This window comes from Phocoena sinus, chromosome 12, assembly GCF_008692025.1.
Source record: "Phocoena sinus isolate mPhoSin1 chromosome 12, mPhoSin1.pri, whole genome shotgun sequence".
NCBI classification, from domain to species: Eukaryota; Metazoa; Chordata; class Mammalia; order Artiodactyla; family Phocoenidae; genus Phocoena; species Phocoena sinus.
Window position 1 is genome coordinate 21,040,426 of NC_045774.1, and position 18,372 is coordinate 21,058,797.

The 18,372-nt window shown below is 40.9% G+C and overlaps 1 protein-coding gene across 7 annotated transcripts in view; it reads right to left on the reverse strand.

Annotated features, from left to right (window-relative positions):
- PHACTR2 (phosphatase and actin regulator 2) overlaps window positions 1-18,372 on the reverse strand; it is a 263,240-nt gene that overhangs the window by 91,101 nt on the left and 153,767 nt on the right. For 6 of the 7 annotated variants that reach the window (XM_032651918.1, XM_032651922.1, XM_032651924.1 and 3 more), the window contains exon 2: window positions 7,174-7,341. The exons of the other annotated variant lie outside the window; for it this stretch is intronic. In XM_032651918.1, coding sequence (XP_032507809.1) covers window positions 7,174-7,341 — 168 coding nt within the window. The remainder of the gene's footprint in view (window positions 1-7,173; window positions 7,342-18,372) is intronic. 7 annotated transcript variants of the gene reach the window in all.

Consider the following 18,372-nt stretch of genomic DNA (forward strand, 5'->3'; position numbering starts at 1 on the left):
GTCTCTGCCCTCAAATAATTTACACAGTAAATTGGTAACAGACACATAAACTAGGAAAGAAGTCAAAGTACACATGTCCTAACAGGAGGACAAGCACAGGAGGGGAGGTTCCTACTAGATGATGCAGAATCAAGGTCAAGAACATCCTCAGGAAAGAAGAGACACGTTAGGACCCTTGCAGGGCTTGCAGTATTTTCCCAGGTGCAGCTGTAGGAGGAAGGTGCTCAGAGGAAGAGGGAAGAGCGTGAAGAAAGGCCTGGGGACACAGAGGCTCCGGGCATGCTCACCGAGGGCCCCTGGGTGACAGAAGTCCAAGGCAAGTGACTAATAAAGAAAGATAAGGGCTTCCCTGGTGGTGCAGTGGTTGAGAGTCCACCTGCTGATGCAGGGGACACGGGTTCGTGCCCCGGTCTGGGAAGATCCCACGTGCCGTGAAGCGGCTGGGCCCGTGAGCCATGGCTGCTGGGCCTGCACATCCGGAGCCTGTGCTCCGCAGCGGGAGAGGCCACAGAGGTAAGAGGTCCACGTACCGCAAAAAAAAAAAAAAAAAAAAAAAAAGTCCCTCAATAGCCTAGAGTTTATAATCTATACTAAATCATACCCAACAAACATATTGAATCCTTGCTATGTATGTGTACAACATTCAGAATTGACCTATATAAAATAACTAATACTTAAATTTTAAAATAAATATAGCCATTATAAGCACTTTTTAATTTACTCGGGGATTTTTAGTTACCTCAAAAGCAGAATGGTGTAGCTGATAGTTTTGAGTACTTACTGTATCCTCAAAACCACATTAATCATTTTGCATATATTACCTCATCTAAACCTGTGATGCGACTATATGGCTTTCCAGGATTGATTTAAGAATAAATGAATATATATCCAGCATGATGCTTGACCCACAAGTTAAAAAAAAAAGAAGCAGAATAGTGTAAATACCCAGACATCTACAACGTTTCCCCTTGTCCTTTGAGCATAAAAATTACTGTATAAGGGCTTCCCTGGTGGCGCAGTGGTTGGGGGTCCGCCTGCCAATGCAGGGGACACGGGTTTGTGCCTCGGTCGGGGAGGATCCCACATGCCGCGGAGCGGCTGGGCCCGTGAGCCATGGTCGCTGAGTCTGCGCGTCCGGAGCCTGTGCTCCGCAACGGGAGAGGCTGCAACAGTGAGAGGCCTGCGTACCGCAAAAAAAAAAAAAAAAAAAAAAAAGATAAGACACGAAAGGTCAGTTTGGGTTACACTGCAGAGAGCTGAGGAGTCTGGAATTCATTTAGGAAACAACGTGGAGTCAGTCACTTTTGGGGCAAGAAGCAAAGGACCAAAGTTCCACCTGAGGAAGACTTCCTGTAGTGGTATCCAGGGTGATCTAGATAGAGGAGGGAGGGGAGAGACTTCCCCACCTATTTTCCCCAAACCACAATAATCCCTGCTCTCTCCAATCACCCAGCTCTTGGGCTGTGCCCTTGTTGCAACAGGAGCTCCAGCACCTGAGGTCTGGGGACTGAGGAGACCACTCCCACAGACCTATCCCCTGTGTCCCACTTCAAGCAGTGAGTTTCTGTCCTTAATCCTTTGGTAACTCCCTGTCCTAGTTACCAGCTCTATTCCCTGGTTCCTTAAAAAAAAAAAAAGACGGGGACCCAGTTTGAGTCTTTTTGGTTCCAGCACCATCTGCTATGAATACTGCCACCTAAGTAAAGAACATGCTGGCTCCCAAGGCTTGCTTGGATTTCCCAGTCTCACTCACCCGGGTGCTCCATTATGCTACCCTACCTGGTGGAACACATGCCATTTTTTTGTGAAGGACCCACTGCTCTATTTGCTGGCCTGAGATCTGGATGTTATCTTGGTTACTCTAGTGTTCCTGACAGGCTGTGCCACCCTGAATCTTCTCTGTCAGCCTCATTAGCTGGGTCACATTCCCTTCCTAGGCAGGCTTAATGCCAGAACCCGGTCTCTCCCTGCCTCCTCTAGCATTCCATAGCTTTCTAGAGCTCGGACAGCTAATACCTAAGTAGAGCAAAGAGGCCACCTGCAATAATTGAGACATAGAGTGATAAGGACCAGACAATGGGGACCGAGAGAAAAGGCTGATGGTAGAGGCCTGCACTAGGAGAAATAAATCAAAGGTTTAGGAACTAATAGAATGTAGAAGATGGTAAAAGGCAAGGACAAAACAAAGAACTCCATGGTCAAAGCCTGGATGCCAAAGAAAGCCACGTCTGCAATAGCAGGGGTAGCTGGGGATGGCCGGGGATCTACTTTGGTTTGGAAAGTATTTGTACATAGGACTTTCCCGCTCCCTCTCTGCTCCCTCTCCCTCATTCAGAGCAGGTGTCAGTACCTTCCCTCTCTAAAGCGAAAGTTTAAGTTAATGCACGAAAGACAAGTAGGGTGAACGTAATGAAACCTTCCAGTGACTGCTACTGCTGCCAAGCGAACTTTAAATTTTCTATCTTGCTTCACCAAAAATAATGTTTCTATTCCTGAAATTACATTTTAATACTATCCCCAAACACAGAAGTATTTGTGAAAGTAGAAGTTATGAACAAAGTAAAGATATTAAGCTGAAGACATTTTAGAGGTTAAGCCGATGTTAAGTGTTAACAGTGGATATGTGTTGAAGAGAATAAAGAATCAAGTTATAAGACCTCTGTTTGGTGCCATTGCCTTAAACAATGTCAAAGAGTCATTCTTGTAAAAGATCAATGTTGGTATCTCATATCCTGTTTAAAGCCTGTGATACCTTTAGGGAGGGGTGGAATTAAGATGGTTACTACTCTAGTCACCTGCCGAGTCACTCAGCGGTTTGAGGAAGAACTGGGTGTGGTCATAGGTTACAGACCCTCTCTTCTAAACTGGGGGACACACAGCACGTATTCACAGCAATTCTTCTGCTTGTAGACACTGTAACCTCTCGTTGTGAAAATTTCTCGGTCTAACTCTGCAGTCTTACAGTCCAACTTAACTGAATGCCTCCCCTCACTGTGTGAGAGCAAAATCTGATGCAAGTTTCTTATTCTCACTATAAAATTCTGATTTTTTAATAAAAAAATTGACACCCAGAAGCAAATTAATCAGTGCCTGGCATGTACCACGTTTTCAATGTAGATCTAGGTAGACCATAAGAATGGGTTTTGAGTTAACACACAGTCCTCAGGCACTACTGCCCATGAGGTGCTCGGGGTGATGTGCCTGGGTTCGAGAGATGTGGGCACTGAGAAGAAAGAAGGTGAGGAAGGGCATGTTCACAAAAGGAGAAGGGCTGAGACAGGTAGCGAACCTCTCTTGCACAGGTTTAGGGGAAATGGGAAGGGGGAGAGAGGGGACAAAAGAGAAAGAAAAGTCAAAGACAACCAAGATGATGACACCTTGTGTAAATCAAGTAAGAGCTATTTTGTAAAACAAGGAAGACACAACAGCAATGGCACATCTTGTAGAGACTGAGATGGATGAAAATGAGAGAATAACACTAAATGTCAGGATTGGGAGGCTTGGAGTCCCCTCAATGGAGTGCTGGATGCAGGGGCAGACTGCAGAAGGAAAGACATGAGAGTGCAGGAGGGAAGTGGAAGCAGCAGACACAGGGTAGGTTTTGACGACCTTTGGTCTTAGTTGTAACCGCCCATGTAGAAGTTAGAGGAACAGCCTGTTTGTTTGTATTGTCAGCTTTGGGGAGATGAAAGCATACGTAAAGACCCAAAGGGAGGCACCTCAGCCACCACTACCTACCCACCACCACCACCCCCGCCCTCAAAAAAAGGGAAGAAATGATTATGTAGGAAAAAAAGCGTAAATGAGATTTTGAGTTCTAAAGTTAGGGAAGGGATGGAGCTTAGGTGGAACCAAAGAAGGACCCTTTCATTCAGGAGATGAAAACCAAAGAAAAGAATCACCAAGGACAAGTAAATAGCAAAGAATACTCTGCCCTAGAACCCAGCGGCCTATGGACCATTCTAAACAGAGCTGAAGATACAGGTAACTTTCTGCTTTAAAACAAGGCCAGAGAGCTTGAAGTCGGGGCATAAGCCCAGCCAGCCTCACAGGACAAGACAGCCTTTCAAAGTCTAGTTGACTCAAGGACCACCAAGCAGACAGAACACAGGACCTTTCTTAACTTCCACCACCATGAACATGTGAGAACAATGACATTTATTACAGTGGCATTAATAAATCAGTGCTGCATCCTATCTACCATCAATTAAAAATTCCTACCGCAGACCCCCACACTAGGAAAAGTGGTATTAATCGCTGTGTAATAGAACACAGTAAGATTCATGTCCATATGACTGTAAAGCCAAGAGCTTAGGAGAAGGACAAAGAAGAGTTACTCTTCTTGAAAGAAATTCATATTCTTTCATATCCTAAAATATTATGGATCTTGCCTAAGGTGTTCTTTGATGGAGCTGGCCTTGGTCATACCCAAACCCCTAGATTTCACTGTTTGAGACAATGTATTAGAGAAGAAAACACCCTACTCTTGGTTATTTCCAAATGCATCAGTTTTCCTCTAGATGTGACATCTCTCCTCAATGTGAAAAAAAAACATGTTACACCACTTTGTTCCTCCGTTTATTTTAAGCTTTACTAATACATTCCATAAAACTCAGCAGAAATTGAATTAAAAAATATATATATACATATAGTGACAGTAAAGTACTTGAGACACTTGATAACATCTTATGAAATTCAAATAAAACATTAGTAATAACATGGGTTTAAAAAGAAATGATGTGGACTTCCCTGGTGGTGCAGTGGTTAAGAATCCGCCTGCCAGTGCAGGGGACACGTGTTCGAGCCCTGGTCCGGGAAGATCCCACATGCCGTGGAGCAACTAAGCCCGCGTGCCACAACTACGGAGCCTGCACTCTAGAGCCCATGAGACACAACTACTGAGCCTGTGTGCTGCAAATACTGACGCCCGTGTGCCTAGAGCCTGTGCTCTGCAACAAGAGAAGCCACCACAATGAGGAGCCTGCGCACCACGATGAACAAAGCCCGAAGACCCAACGCAGCCAAAAATAAATAAATATATTTTAAAAGAAATGATGCAAGTAAATGTAGCAGAAAAATTCACAATGAATTGTTAACACAACCACTTGTCTTTATTCTGTTATGTCACAATTTTGATGCAAAGACAAAAAACAATCTAATGAGACATCTAATAACTTTCTCGGGTTTTTCAGGTGGTTCGGTAGTCTTTAGGAGCTAGAAATATAGTACCCATAAATAACTTCTTGGAGCTCAACTTATATAAAATCTTGTGTGAATTTGAAAAGGAAACAATACAAAGATTGCTAGGCTATCCTCAATAAATATGGGATAATATAAAATAACAATGCTGTCTAAAATGACTTTTCTTAAATATTCTGGGTTGGTAGAAATGTTACAGCCTCCCTACTATTAAAATAATTTAAAAGAGTGACAAGAAAAGATGAAGGGAAGTTCTTTGTAATTGTTCCTACTTTTACAGGGAGAGAGACGGTAGCAGCCCAGACCCAGAAAAAGGGCAAGAGAGACAAATGAAGAGACTTTCATCATCTCTTTTCAATGTCTTCTTAATGCTACTGTCCAGAGCCCTATTCCCATCTTGGTTATCCATGGTAACTCGAAGAGCTAGACTCCCCCAATGCTTAGAGAAACGTGAGCGGGAAGTACTTAAGAAGACCAGTGTATTTCCATCTGCAACTGCAGAACAAGGAAGAACAAGATGCCCAGTCAGGGGTTGGAAGGACTCAAGGATCCACAACAGAATCTGGAACTGAAAGCACATTAGAATTCAATTCATTCAATTCTGATCTGACTTGCTCAAGGTCACACGGTACCTTGGTGGCAAGGACACAACTAGAACCCAAGTGTCCTCCCTCAGCACAGCACTCTGTTCATCCCTTCCCACTGCTCCTAACCCAAGAAGCCAGTTAGGAACTAAAGAGGATTGAAAAAGCAAACCATCATTATTTGCTCCTAAGCCAAGTCTTTTGTCTTTGCCTATCTTTTTATTGCAAAAACTTTCCAGTACCTACAAGTAGAGATATTAGAATAATGAACCCCATATATTACCAACTTGTGACCGATCTTTTTCATCTATACTCCCCTCTCCTCCAGGATCATTTTGAAACAAATCCCAGAAATAGTATCATTATTTCTTTTTAAATATTAAATGCTCAAAGAAATGATACAGCTGCAAAAGCAGCAGAGACAATTTTCTTTAGGAAGCCCTGGTGTCTCTATCCTACACCCTTGTGCTATTGATGGTGTTTTCCTTTTTATGTCACAGTGCTAGAACTAAAGGCCAACTCTTAGCACAGACCAGTAAGATATGCTCTGTGATCCTGTACATACACGGACAATATTAGTTTCTGGTGCAGTGAGGAATTTTGATGAAGGGATTATTTTAGACAACAAACGTGGAGAAAGCTAAACTTACACCAAGATATAAGCTCATTTCCACCTTAAACAATACCCTGATACTGGACATTTGTTTAAATCAGGCTTAATTCTGGCCTGAGATTTAAGGCCAACTTCCTCCATAAGTCCATATGAAAGGTACTAAATAATGTAATTCTTAAGGTTTAACAAATCCACAAAATAAAGTAACAATAAAAAGTTTTCACACCATTAGGGTTATGACTCCTCTAGGACACAGACCATTTATTTGTCCTAAGGACATGATGGAAATTTAAAATTAATAAATATAGCAACACTTTTCCTTCATACAGCCATTTAAATTTTGCCCACAGAACAAATACATTTAAAAGACATTTTAAAAATTCTTCATTGACAAATAGGATCGTGTTACTGGAACTAAGTAGACAGATAGATAATAGTGTTCGTATGTGTATGTATAAATGGATACTTCCAGCTACAATAATGACAAATAACATTTCCACTTCTAATTTTCCATTTCACCTCCCTCTCCTTACACATTAATTTTTTATATGAATTTACAAGTGCATATTTTAAAACAAGACTATGTTAGAAAGCCAAAGTGAGTAGAAAAAGAAGGCAGATCAGAACCCTAAGTTGTTTCACCCTTAAATGAAATAATTTCATTTCAAATATAGATTAATTTTTTTCCCTGAAAAAAAAAAAACACTGCAAGATATAATTTTTTACCTTTTGGCAAATTTAACAATTTATCTTCTAACAAAATTATGATGTTCCTACCTGCTGATGTCTCTCTAAATTTGTCACTGGTCTTCTTTTTCCTCCATTTCCAAGGCTTAAAGATTTTACCAATGGTGGAGAGTTTCCCCTTTCTCTTGAAGGGAGGTGTTTGGGAGCCTGCTGTTGGGCCATCTGAGTTTGCTATAGAAGCTTTGTCCAGTCCGTCAACTGTATAAAGAAAGTCAAGTCAGAGAAAAGCTGTAATAAAAGTTTGAAACAACATCATCTATGTCTTCTTGCACTGTTCAAAGTAAACATGCCCACTTTAATTGGAATCTCACATAAAGTTTATTCTGCCCCATTTCCCTGCCAGTAGAACTCCTCTAATATCAATCAATAAATCAATCATTCAGAAATTACAGTCCCCTTAGATAATCATTTTGAGGAAACAGAACAGAAATAAGAGACCTACATAAAAGGTAAGGCCAGATAAATAAGGGTCTGCGAAACAGCTGAACCCATCTGCAACAACTACATCAATATTTTGTGCAGAAATAGAGTATTCTAAGTGAAACAGGATGTTCCTCCAGAGACTAGTTTGGCATTCTCAGTAATGAAAATGACAGTTATGGTGTAGTTAAAACCAGGTTTTTTTCCTTCACAAAATAAAATTTAGTGCCAAGAAGCTAAATTCTAAATTTTACTATACTAAAACTATCTTTTGCTTGTTACAAAAAAGTTTCTAGCTTCAAATAAACTGATAACTATCACAAATGACAAAAAATACATGGAAAATATGGATGTCGTAGGTAACAGAACATATCTTTATGTGCCTCAATCATTTCATCAATCAGAAGAAAGGCCCCGAACCTTAAGTTGCCTTACACTATGTTCATAACAGAAAGAAGATGCTGATAACTTATATTACCCCAAAGATTAAATTTCAGTGGCAAAAAACGGGAAGCAACTAAAGAATGGATAACTATGGTATTTTTCATGCAATGAAGTAGCACTCAGCAATTTAAAGAAAAGGAGCCATTGATACCTACAAACAATGTGAATGTATCTCAAAAACATTGTACTGGCAAAAAACAGCAACACACAAAAGAGTACATACTGTGTGGTTCTATGTATATGAAGTTCTAAAAAAGGCAAAATGAATTTATGGGAAAACAGAAAAAAGAAGAAAGAAAGAAAACCAGAACAGTAGTTGCTTCTTGGAGTGAAATGGATGTGGGAATTAATTGAGAAGAGGCTTGAGGGATTTTCCTGGGGTGATGGAAATTATCTCAATAAAGGATGGATTATACAAAATGCATCAAATGGTATTTATGATATTGTACATTTTTCTTTTTGTAAAACCTACCATTAAAAAAACCACAAATAAGTAGTGAAGTCCAATTAATGGCATGCATGCTGATGTGTTTAGGGATGAAGTGTACTGATGTCCATCAAAAATAATAAATTGATGGATAGATGGAATGGAGATGGATAAATCTACAATATAATAAAATATAGCAAAATGTTAAGTGTTGAATCTAGGTGGTGGGTGTGTGGTCATTAGTTGCATAATTCTTCCATCTCCAAAACTTTCACAATAAAATATTGAGAAAAATAAAACAAAAATTGAATGGCAAGAACCTCTGCTTCTAGGAAAATGGAGTAAACTTACTTTTTCCTACTTCTCCTGCTACATACAACTAAAAAAACCCCTGAATGCTACATATAAAAGAAACATGAAAAGACTATATAAGGTGAAAAGAAAGTAGGCCAGCTTGGGACCTCAGGACCTAAGAAACAACATGGAGGTAAGATCCCTGGGTTTTCCTTTAGTCTCATGTATTCCAGACTGGCAGCTGAACCTGAAAACACCAATGGGGACAGACCAAAAAAAACTTACAAAAGCCTGCTCTCTCTAGCCAAAGGAGCAGGAAAGGGACAGCCTAGCAAAACAGAAAACTTTTAGACAATAACTGCTCCACTCCAGCCAAACACCACAGAAGAAACTATGACCATCCAAGCCAAGAAAGGCTGAGTGGGTAGAGTAGACTTCTACCCTCTAATGAGGAGCCCCAAAACCCCTATCAGAGTGGTGTCAGAGAGGACCAAGTAGGGAACCAGGACCTTCCTGTGCACCAGCTGTTAATGAAGCATCCTCTACATTGTCAGTGGAGACCATGTGGGAACCTGGTCTTCCACCCATACCCAGTAATGAGGTATCTCTTATTCTCCTTCCCCGCCAGTATTGGGGTCACACCAAACCACTGCTCAGTGGGAACAAGACCACCCCCACCCACTATGGTGTCAGCAGAGACCACGTGGCGATCTGGAAATTGAACCGTGTCCAAGAGTAATGAAGACCCTTCCCCCCATATCTGCCGCCAGATAACAACAGAGGATGAAGGGAGAACCTGGGTGTTCACCTCCACCTGGCAGTAATGAGGTGGCACCCCTCGCTTCCCTTGCTGGAGAGGTGTTAAAGCCAGTTAAAACAAAAGGTTTCCATAACATTTACAGTCTCATAATACAAAAATGTTTTAAGTTTCAATCAAAAATCACTTGACATATCAAGAACCAGGATAATCTTAAATTGAATGAAAAAGGAAAGTCAATACAATGCCAATACCTTAATCCTTATAAGTTCTCCTTCCAAACAAGAATGATAAATCCTGTTCTTCCCACTCATAAAGTCAACTCTAATTTCAGGCAGAAATGCAAGTTCGGCAGTGACTGATTCTTCTGTAAATGGTTCCTAACCCTACTTTACCCCAGCCACGTTGGCCACAGTGCAGCAGGCAGAGATATGGGAAGGACTAATTTGGAAGCTAAGCCAGAGTTAAAAAGTAAAATCCTTATTTACTTTACTTCCACTCCTGTCCAACTGCCTTCCTTAAACTAGGGGCAAACCCAGGGAGAAACTGACCATATGGTATTTCTTCTCCACTGAGACTTTACGCTGAAGGTTCAATTTTGAACAATTTAAATGCTGTGAAATATAGAAGGACTGACTATTACAAACATGGGAACTAAAGTTACCATCTCAAATTCACCTCCGTGGCTAGACACACATTTAGTTCTCATTTTCTCTCAACCCACATATCCGGTTCCCTGACACTCCATCAAAATTCTGCTTTTGATCTGAACCACTAAGGAATAGTCTATTTTTTCTCCTGAAGACAAAAACAAACGAAAACAAAAATTAAATATTCCTTAGGTGACAGAAGGTGACAGATGGGGAGACTGAATGAGGTAGTTGCAAAATGAAAGCCTTCATGTTAAATTCATAGCTACATAAGACATTAACTGTCATACCTTTCTTTATTTGGCATTTACAGTTTTAGTCTTTATCTCTCCCCCAGAAGGGGCCTGGGCCAGTGCCAATGACCACAGCAGAACACGCACACACATACCTTTTTCCTGATTGAATGAATCCACCTATAATTTTGTAATTATTGGGCTATTACAGTAAACCACACTTGCAATTAGGAACCATATGTCGGCACCGTTGGCCACAAGGCCATTGTACTTCTTGTAAATCATGAACATGAAGGGGACTGCCACCTGATTTGGAGTAGTATAAACAGAATATTTACTCCCTTCTTTCCTTCAAACACCTAGGATACTGCCAGGACCATTGATAATTCTTTTATTTTTCTTTTGGACCAATTTACCATTAAAGTCACTTTGAAATTTTTGAAACATTTTTTCACAACAAATCTAGTGAATTTGGCATTTACACACAGATAAGAATTGCCAGGTAAAGCCCAGATGAAAGTCTGATTTCCCTGTTTTATTTTTATTTTTTTTAACATCCATCTTTTTATTTCTTATTATTATTATTCGGCCGCGCCACTCGGCCTGCAGGATCTTAGTTCCCCAACCCAGGATCAAACCTGTGCTCCGTGAAGTGGAAGCACGGAGTCTTAACCACTGGACCACGAGGGAAATCCCTGGTTTTCCTGTTTGTCATGTTTACTTTGATCCACTTACATGTTATGAAGAGTGACCTGTCATTCAGCAGGACTTTCTTTTTCACACTGGAAATCAACGTTTAAAAATATTTATTTAATTAATTAATTAATTTAAAATCTTCTTGAGGAGGAGATTAATAAATTTTATTTATTTTTAATTTTTTTAAAAATTATTTTATTCATTTATTTTTGGCTGCATTGGGGCTTCGTTGCTGAGTGCGGGCTTTCTCTAGTTGTGGTGAGTGGGGGCTACTCTTCGTTGTGGTGCGTGAGCTTCTCATTGCTGTGGCTCCTCTTGTTGCAGAGCATGGGCTCTAGGCACATGGGCCTCAGCAGTGGTGGCTTGTGGGCTCTAGAGTGCAGGCTCAGCAGTTGTGGCACACGGGCCTAGTTGCTCTGCGGCATGTGGGATCTTCCCGGACCAGGGCTCGAACCCGTGTTCCCTGTATTGGCAGGCAGATTCCTAACCACTGTGCCACCAGGGAAGCCCCTACTTTTAATTATTTTTAAAAAATTTTTATTTGAGTATAGTTGATTTACAATATTGTATTAGTTTCTGCTGTACAGCAAAGTGAAGCAGTTATACATACACATATCTCCACTCTTTTTTAGATTCTTTTCCCATATAGGCCATTACAGAGTATTGAGTAGAGTTCCCTGTGCTATACAGTAGGGCCTTATTAGTTATCTATTTTATACAGTGTGTATATGTCAATCCAAATCTCCCAGTTTATCCCCCTATCCTTATCTCCTGGTAACCATAAGTTTGTTTTCTACATCTGTGACTCTACTTCTGTTTTTGTAAATAAGTTCCTTTACTTTTAATTTTATATTGGAGTATACTTGATTAACAATGATGTGTTAGTTACAGGTGTACAGCAAGGTGATTCAGTTATACCCATACAAGTATCCATTCTTTTTCAAATTCTTTTCCCACTTAGGTTATCACAGAATATTGAGCCAAGTAAATATTATTTAAATATTTTTAAAAACAGTCATTACCTGTTCAAATGTAGACATTTTAAATGACACAGCTCAGTCTCTCTTCCCACCAAAGTAAGCTCATTCCTAACAGGATTTCCCTGCACCACCAACCAGTAAGATCCAGAAAATACATGAAGATTTTACTTTTCATTTAAACGGAAATTTATCAATTAGACAATCCCAGCGCTACTGTGACCACAGAAGCCAAAAATAAATGAAGCTAGATAATTATCATATAAATTAAATTATAGACTTGGAGAGTCTTTTGAGATCTGAGAACTGAATGACAAGGATTCTTAGAAAAATTAATCCTATTTAATACAAGTTTGTAGTATTTTTATAATGTTCAACAGTTCTCTAATAGTCTAGATATTCATTTTTGGTTCTTCTCCACACAATTATTTCAGTCACTGAGAAAGTGAGACAAATATGGCAGAGCATTCCACCTCACAAATTTCGTAGGTGAAAGATCATTTAGAAAAGAACCTCAATAAAAGAATTCCCAGTACTCATTCTAAAGAAAGTGATAGCCACTCTGAGAAAAAACGGTGGCAAAGATGGCCTCAACTGTCCTCTAAATATCCTTACATATCTTTTTTTTCTTTTAATTTTTAAATTTTTTTGGCTGCGTTGGGTCTTCATTGCTGCACGCGGGCATTCTCTAGTTGCAGCGACAGGGGGCTACTCTTTGTTTCGGTGCACGGGCTTCTCGTGGCAGTGGCTTCTCTTGTTACAAAGCACGGGCTCTACGTACACGGGCTTCACTAGTTGTGGCTCGCGGGCTCTAGAATGCAGGCTCAGTAGTTGTGGCGCACGGGCTTAGCTGCTCCGCGGCATGTGGGATCTTCCCAGACCAGGGCTCGAACCCGTGTCCCCTGCATTGGCAGGCGGACTCTTAACCACTGTGCCACAAGGGAATTCCCTATCCTTACATATCTGAAGGTTAATAAGCATACATTTTTGAAGCCCAGTATTAACAAAAACAAAGCGAACTCATATGTGGTTAAAAAAAAAGTGTTGATAATACTCTGCTGTACTAAGTATATGCTTACAATACTACTCATAGTGATTTTATTGGACCAAAGAATGTACCTATTAAAAGGGCATTGTACAAAAACATCTGACATTTAAAAATCAAGAACTTAGGGACTGCCCTGGTGGCGAAGTGGTTAAGAATCCGCCTGCCAATGCAGGGGACACGGGTTCGAGCCCTGGCCTGGGAAGATCCCACATGCCGCGGAGCAACTACGCCCATGTGCCACAACTACTGAGCCTGCACTCTACAGGCCGTGAGCCACAACTACTGGGCATGCATGCCACAACTACTGAAGCCCATGCGCCTAGAGCCCATGCTTTGCAACAAGAAAAGCCACAATGAGAAGCCTGCACACCGCTGTTGTAGTTTCTTAGGACAGGGCCGCAAGTAAGCTCATCACACGAGATGAACTGTGCCAAAGCACAGCAGTAGAGGGCTGCCGCTCGCTCAGGCAAAACAGCGCCGTCTGTCTTGCTGTGGTAACTTTTATTAAAGCATTATCTAGGTTTACACTTTGGAAGACTTGTTTTCTTAACATTTCAGAAGTGCCAAAGCAGTAACCTATGTTTTTATTAGTTATACACGCAATAATTGGCTTTCGTGAGCACCTGCCGTGCTTCGTCCTTGAGCGCAAAAACAGCACAAAGTTCCCACCATTATTTTGATTATACTGAACTAGCATAAGGACATCTCCTTGCGTTCCCACCGCTCTGTTTATACTGAGGACATCTCATGGATCAGTGCCCAAAGCACTCAATGCTTCTTTTGCAGGCCCCCGGTTTGCCGGGGGGGGGGTGCTCGAAGCATTCAGAACTGTTCACAACTCTGGCTTATTCGCATGCCCCCGGTTTGCCGGGGGGGGCTCAAAGCAATCAGGACTTTTGCAGTTCTGGCTTATTCGCCAGCCCCCAGTTTGCTGGGGGGGGGGGGCTCATGGGTCACGTCTCCTTTCCATGTCCTCAGTTATCCCACTACACACCGCAATGAAGAGCAGCCCCCGCTTGCTGCAACTAGAGAAAGCCCACGTGCAGCAATGAAGACCCAACGTAGCCAAAACTAAATAAATTTATTTTTTTAAAAATCAAGTACTGAAAGAAGTAAGAAAACAAGCAAACCAAAGTTTATTTCCTTAATATATGGCTTCTAGGCTATTTTCTTTGTGCCTTTGTAAGTTATTATGCTTATGTAATAATATCACTATATATATATTTTATTTCTATTACAGTTTTTATGTTTCCACTATAATTCTGTCACCTTCCTCTTTAAAGGCCACAGAACACATGGCAAAGAAACATTAGGGCTGCACTTAGGGAAGATTTAACTTTATTTCCTACCCCTACATGAGGCCTCTCTCTCACAAAACAGTGACTTAGAAAACAGCTGTCAGACAGGGGCATACATCCAGTTCTGAGCACAGAACCAAGTAGACAACAAGGTCAGAGGGAATGGATGCTATGAGTCGTCCCAGACGAGATTGGATTAGGGAAGCCAAGTGGCTATCCTTGTCTTGAGTTGTCTAGAGGAGATCCTTCCTCTCTTGCTAATCAGCATTTACACTGGGTTGGATCAAATCTCTTCCTTTTGGGAGTAGGATGAATGATCAGTGGAAGGGAAGTGAAAAGGGACAGAAGAATAAAAGTGTGTGGCATTACATGGCGTTAGGAGTTAATTCTGAAACTGGTATACTTGTAAACTGGATGGAACAAATAGATGGTGGATGTTAGGAGCCAGATTTGTCAGTCTTGGAAAGGAAGGTTACAGATAAGCAAGGGGGAAGCTAGAGTGATCCATGTGGCACTGAATTAGAGTTGGAGGCATCAGTATGAACTCCTGTTTTGGCAAGAGAGAGAGAAAGAAGGAGATAGATGACAGATAGGTAATAGGTATGTGTATATACGTGGCTCAGTATACACATGTATTTCCTATTCATTCTGAGGGGCTAGAAGCAATGACACCCCAGGGAGCACTCAGGTCTTGGTTTCTAATAGCACTCTCCAGTAAAAGGAATCAGACCTTTTTCCAGAAATGGCTGCTTCTAGGGTTGGAGCAAGGAAAATACTAGATGAGCTTGGAGCATCTTATAGTGCCAGAAAGTAAACAAGCACTCAAAAAACATTCTGATGAGAGAATGTCAAAGTCACACAGGAGCCAATAAGAGAGCCCCACAGGCCAAAGATGGGACAACTTGAGCAATAAAATAAACAGTGCAGTATTAGATAATAATTCAAAGTATATCTGTGAGTCCATACTGAATAAATACTGAATAAATAAATAAATGTGGGATAACAGAAAAGTCTGTACAGAAGAATCGCCATTAATTTATATAAATACTCCACTCTCAAGAAGGTGGATCTCAACTCCCCACCCCTGAAATGTGGGCTATACATGGTGACTTCCTTCGAAAGACTTCGGTATAGGGAACTTCGGTTGGGACTCCACGCTTTCACTGCCAAGGGCCTGGGTTCGATCCCTGGTCAGGGAACTAAAATCCCACAGGCCGCGCAGTGCGGCCAAAAATAAATATATATAATTAAAAAAAAAAAAAAAGACTTCGGGATGGAAAGGTAGGGAAAAAGAGGGACCTCACAGTGGAGAAACCTGATAAACATTAACTCAACCAAATGATGGATGTTAACTTGATCGGTGATAAGTCATGTTGAGAGCATGAACCCTTGATATGATGGATGAGAATCAGATGTTGAAACCTATAACCCCATTGTAACCATAAGAAAAGCATTAGACAAACCAAACTGAGGGACAGTTACAAAATACCTGACCAATGAATACACCTCAAGGTCATTAAAACAAGGGAAGTCTGAGAAATTGTCCCAGACCAGAGGAGGCTAAGGAGACATTCTGAACAGATGTAAAGCGGTATCCTGGATGGAAGCCTGGAATAACAACAACAAAAAGGATCTTAGGGAAAAACTAGTGAAATCCTAACAAACTGTGGGGTTTAGTCAATAATAATGCACCAAAACTCCTTCCTTGGTTGTAACAAATGTATTCTACTCATTTAAGAGATGAACAGCAGGAGACACTAAGCTGGAGGTATATGAGAACTCTCTGTACTTTCTTTGCAATTCTTCTGCACATCTAGAACTATTCTAAAATAAGGGGTTCATTTTTTAAAATGTGGATTAACTAGCAAGGAGAGGATGAGGACTTAGGAGATTCCTAGGGGACAGGATATCAGTTGTAGAGAGACCTCGATGGTGGCGTCATTTATCAACAGTAAAGATTTCTACTCTAAGTTTTAGGAAGTAATATGTTTTAGAATTGCCTATTTTTCTCTCCAAAATCTCCCTTTATTAATACTTTCAACTCCCAGTATTTTATCACTAAGAGAATATTTACAGGTCATCAAATTGCTGTTTCAACACTTTGTATTACGTGATGGATGGATCCCAATAAGGTAAGTGGTGTCTAATATCTTGCAGAAGAGTAGACAATAGGCCCAGTTACTACTGATCACAGTTACTGTGGAACCACACAGACAGAGGCAATCCCCAACGCATGCGTGTGTGCAGTGCTAGTAGCATGCACTGTTAACAAAGAACGACAAATCTGGGAATAAAAATGTTTTAAGTTACTTGTACTTTATTTTTAAATCACTGAAGCTCAATTATTTTCAACAATGAACTTCTATTTGGGAACCAAAAGTAAATTTAAAAGACTGAAATTTATTTCATGACAATGGAGGATAGCTTTTCTAGCTTATCCATTTTTTTCCCTGAACTCATGGGCATGGGAGAAGAGTGGTATAATTCCAGAACAGAAATCCCACTGCTCACACTGGTGTGAGAGGTTTGATGAGCAGACCCAACCAAGGACTAGTCACTGACCCATCCTGGGTTTCATTCTTTCCTGAAAGTGGAAATTCACAAGCACTTTATTAAGAGCAGAATTAATAATCACTATTATTTATTGAGTATTTACTGTGTGCCAGGCACTGTGTTAAGGACTTTACCTGCATTAGCTCACGCTAATTCTTACAATAGCTCTGAGATAAGTTCCATTATTGGTCCCATTTTTGAGATGAGGAAACTCAGATACACAGAGACTAAGCATCTAATTCAGTATCTGGGACATCGTGTGTCTGTGTGTGTGTGTTTATATACATAATAGAGAAAGTTAAATAAATATTTATCAACTAAATATATGACTAGATAATGAATAAATAGGCATCTTCCTCAAGTGACACACCGAGCAGGTGGCAGAGAGCTTGGATCAGAAGTCAGGTCTGTCTGCCTCCTGAGCTGGCCCTCTTAACCACCATAGCGCAAGGGCTGCTTTAAGTCGGCAAACTGTAAGACAGGATTCCTCCTCTTACAGAGTTCGCGGTAAGGTGGGGGAAGCAGATATGATCAGTGGTCAATGATGCCAGCCAACTGGGGAGGTGCTGGAATAAAGGCAAAAGCAGAGAGAACAGTGAACTCTGGCTGGTGTGGCTTGGGACTATTTCACAGGGAATGGGGAGACCTGAACTAGGACGGCCAAGATGAGTAGCCTTTCTGGTGGAAATCAAGGAGGGAATGCCTCGAAAGTGAACAAATTAAGGACGGCTGACCTTTTAAAGTAATGCCAATAAAAATGTTCTCATTATCTCAGTGCTGTGCTCATAAGAGACACATGAGACATATTTATAGAAAAAAATAAAAACAAATTTATAAAGTCCTATCTTTGAACGTGTGAAATAGTTAAATGTGAAACTTTTAAAAAGGATCTAGAGAATTTTTGAACTTTCTATATATCAATGTTATACACTAGATAAAAATCTGAGAAAGGGCTTCCCTGGTGGCACAGTGGTTGAGGGTCCGCCTGCCGATGCAGGGGACACGGGTTCGTGCCCAGGTCCGGGAAGATCCCACATGCCGCAGAGCGGCTGGGCCCGTGAGCCATGGCCGCTGAGCCTGCGTGTCCAGAGCCTGTGCTCCGCTACGGGAGAGGCCACAACAGTGAGAGGCCCACGTACCGCAAAAAAAAAAAAAAAAAAGAGAAAAATACAATTTTAGAGTTAGATCTTAGATGACACAGAAGAAAACTGCTTTTCACCTGCTGATAGTTCCTTTTAAAAATAATCAGCATTAAGGTAATAATCATGGCTAAAAATATATTTTAAATTGTTTAGCCACCATCTTTTGAAATGCAGCAAGAGTAAAAAGAACAGAATGTAAACAAGAAAGTAAATTCAAAGAAAAATATCTCCAATTGCCCTTCTACATGCATCACTTACAGACTTTCTTGGTCACATCATACTTGTCACCA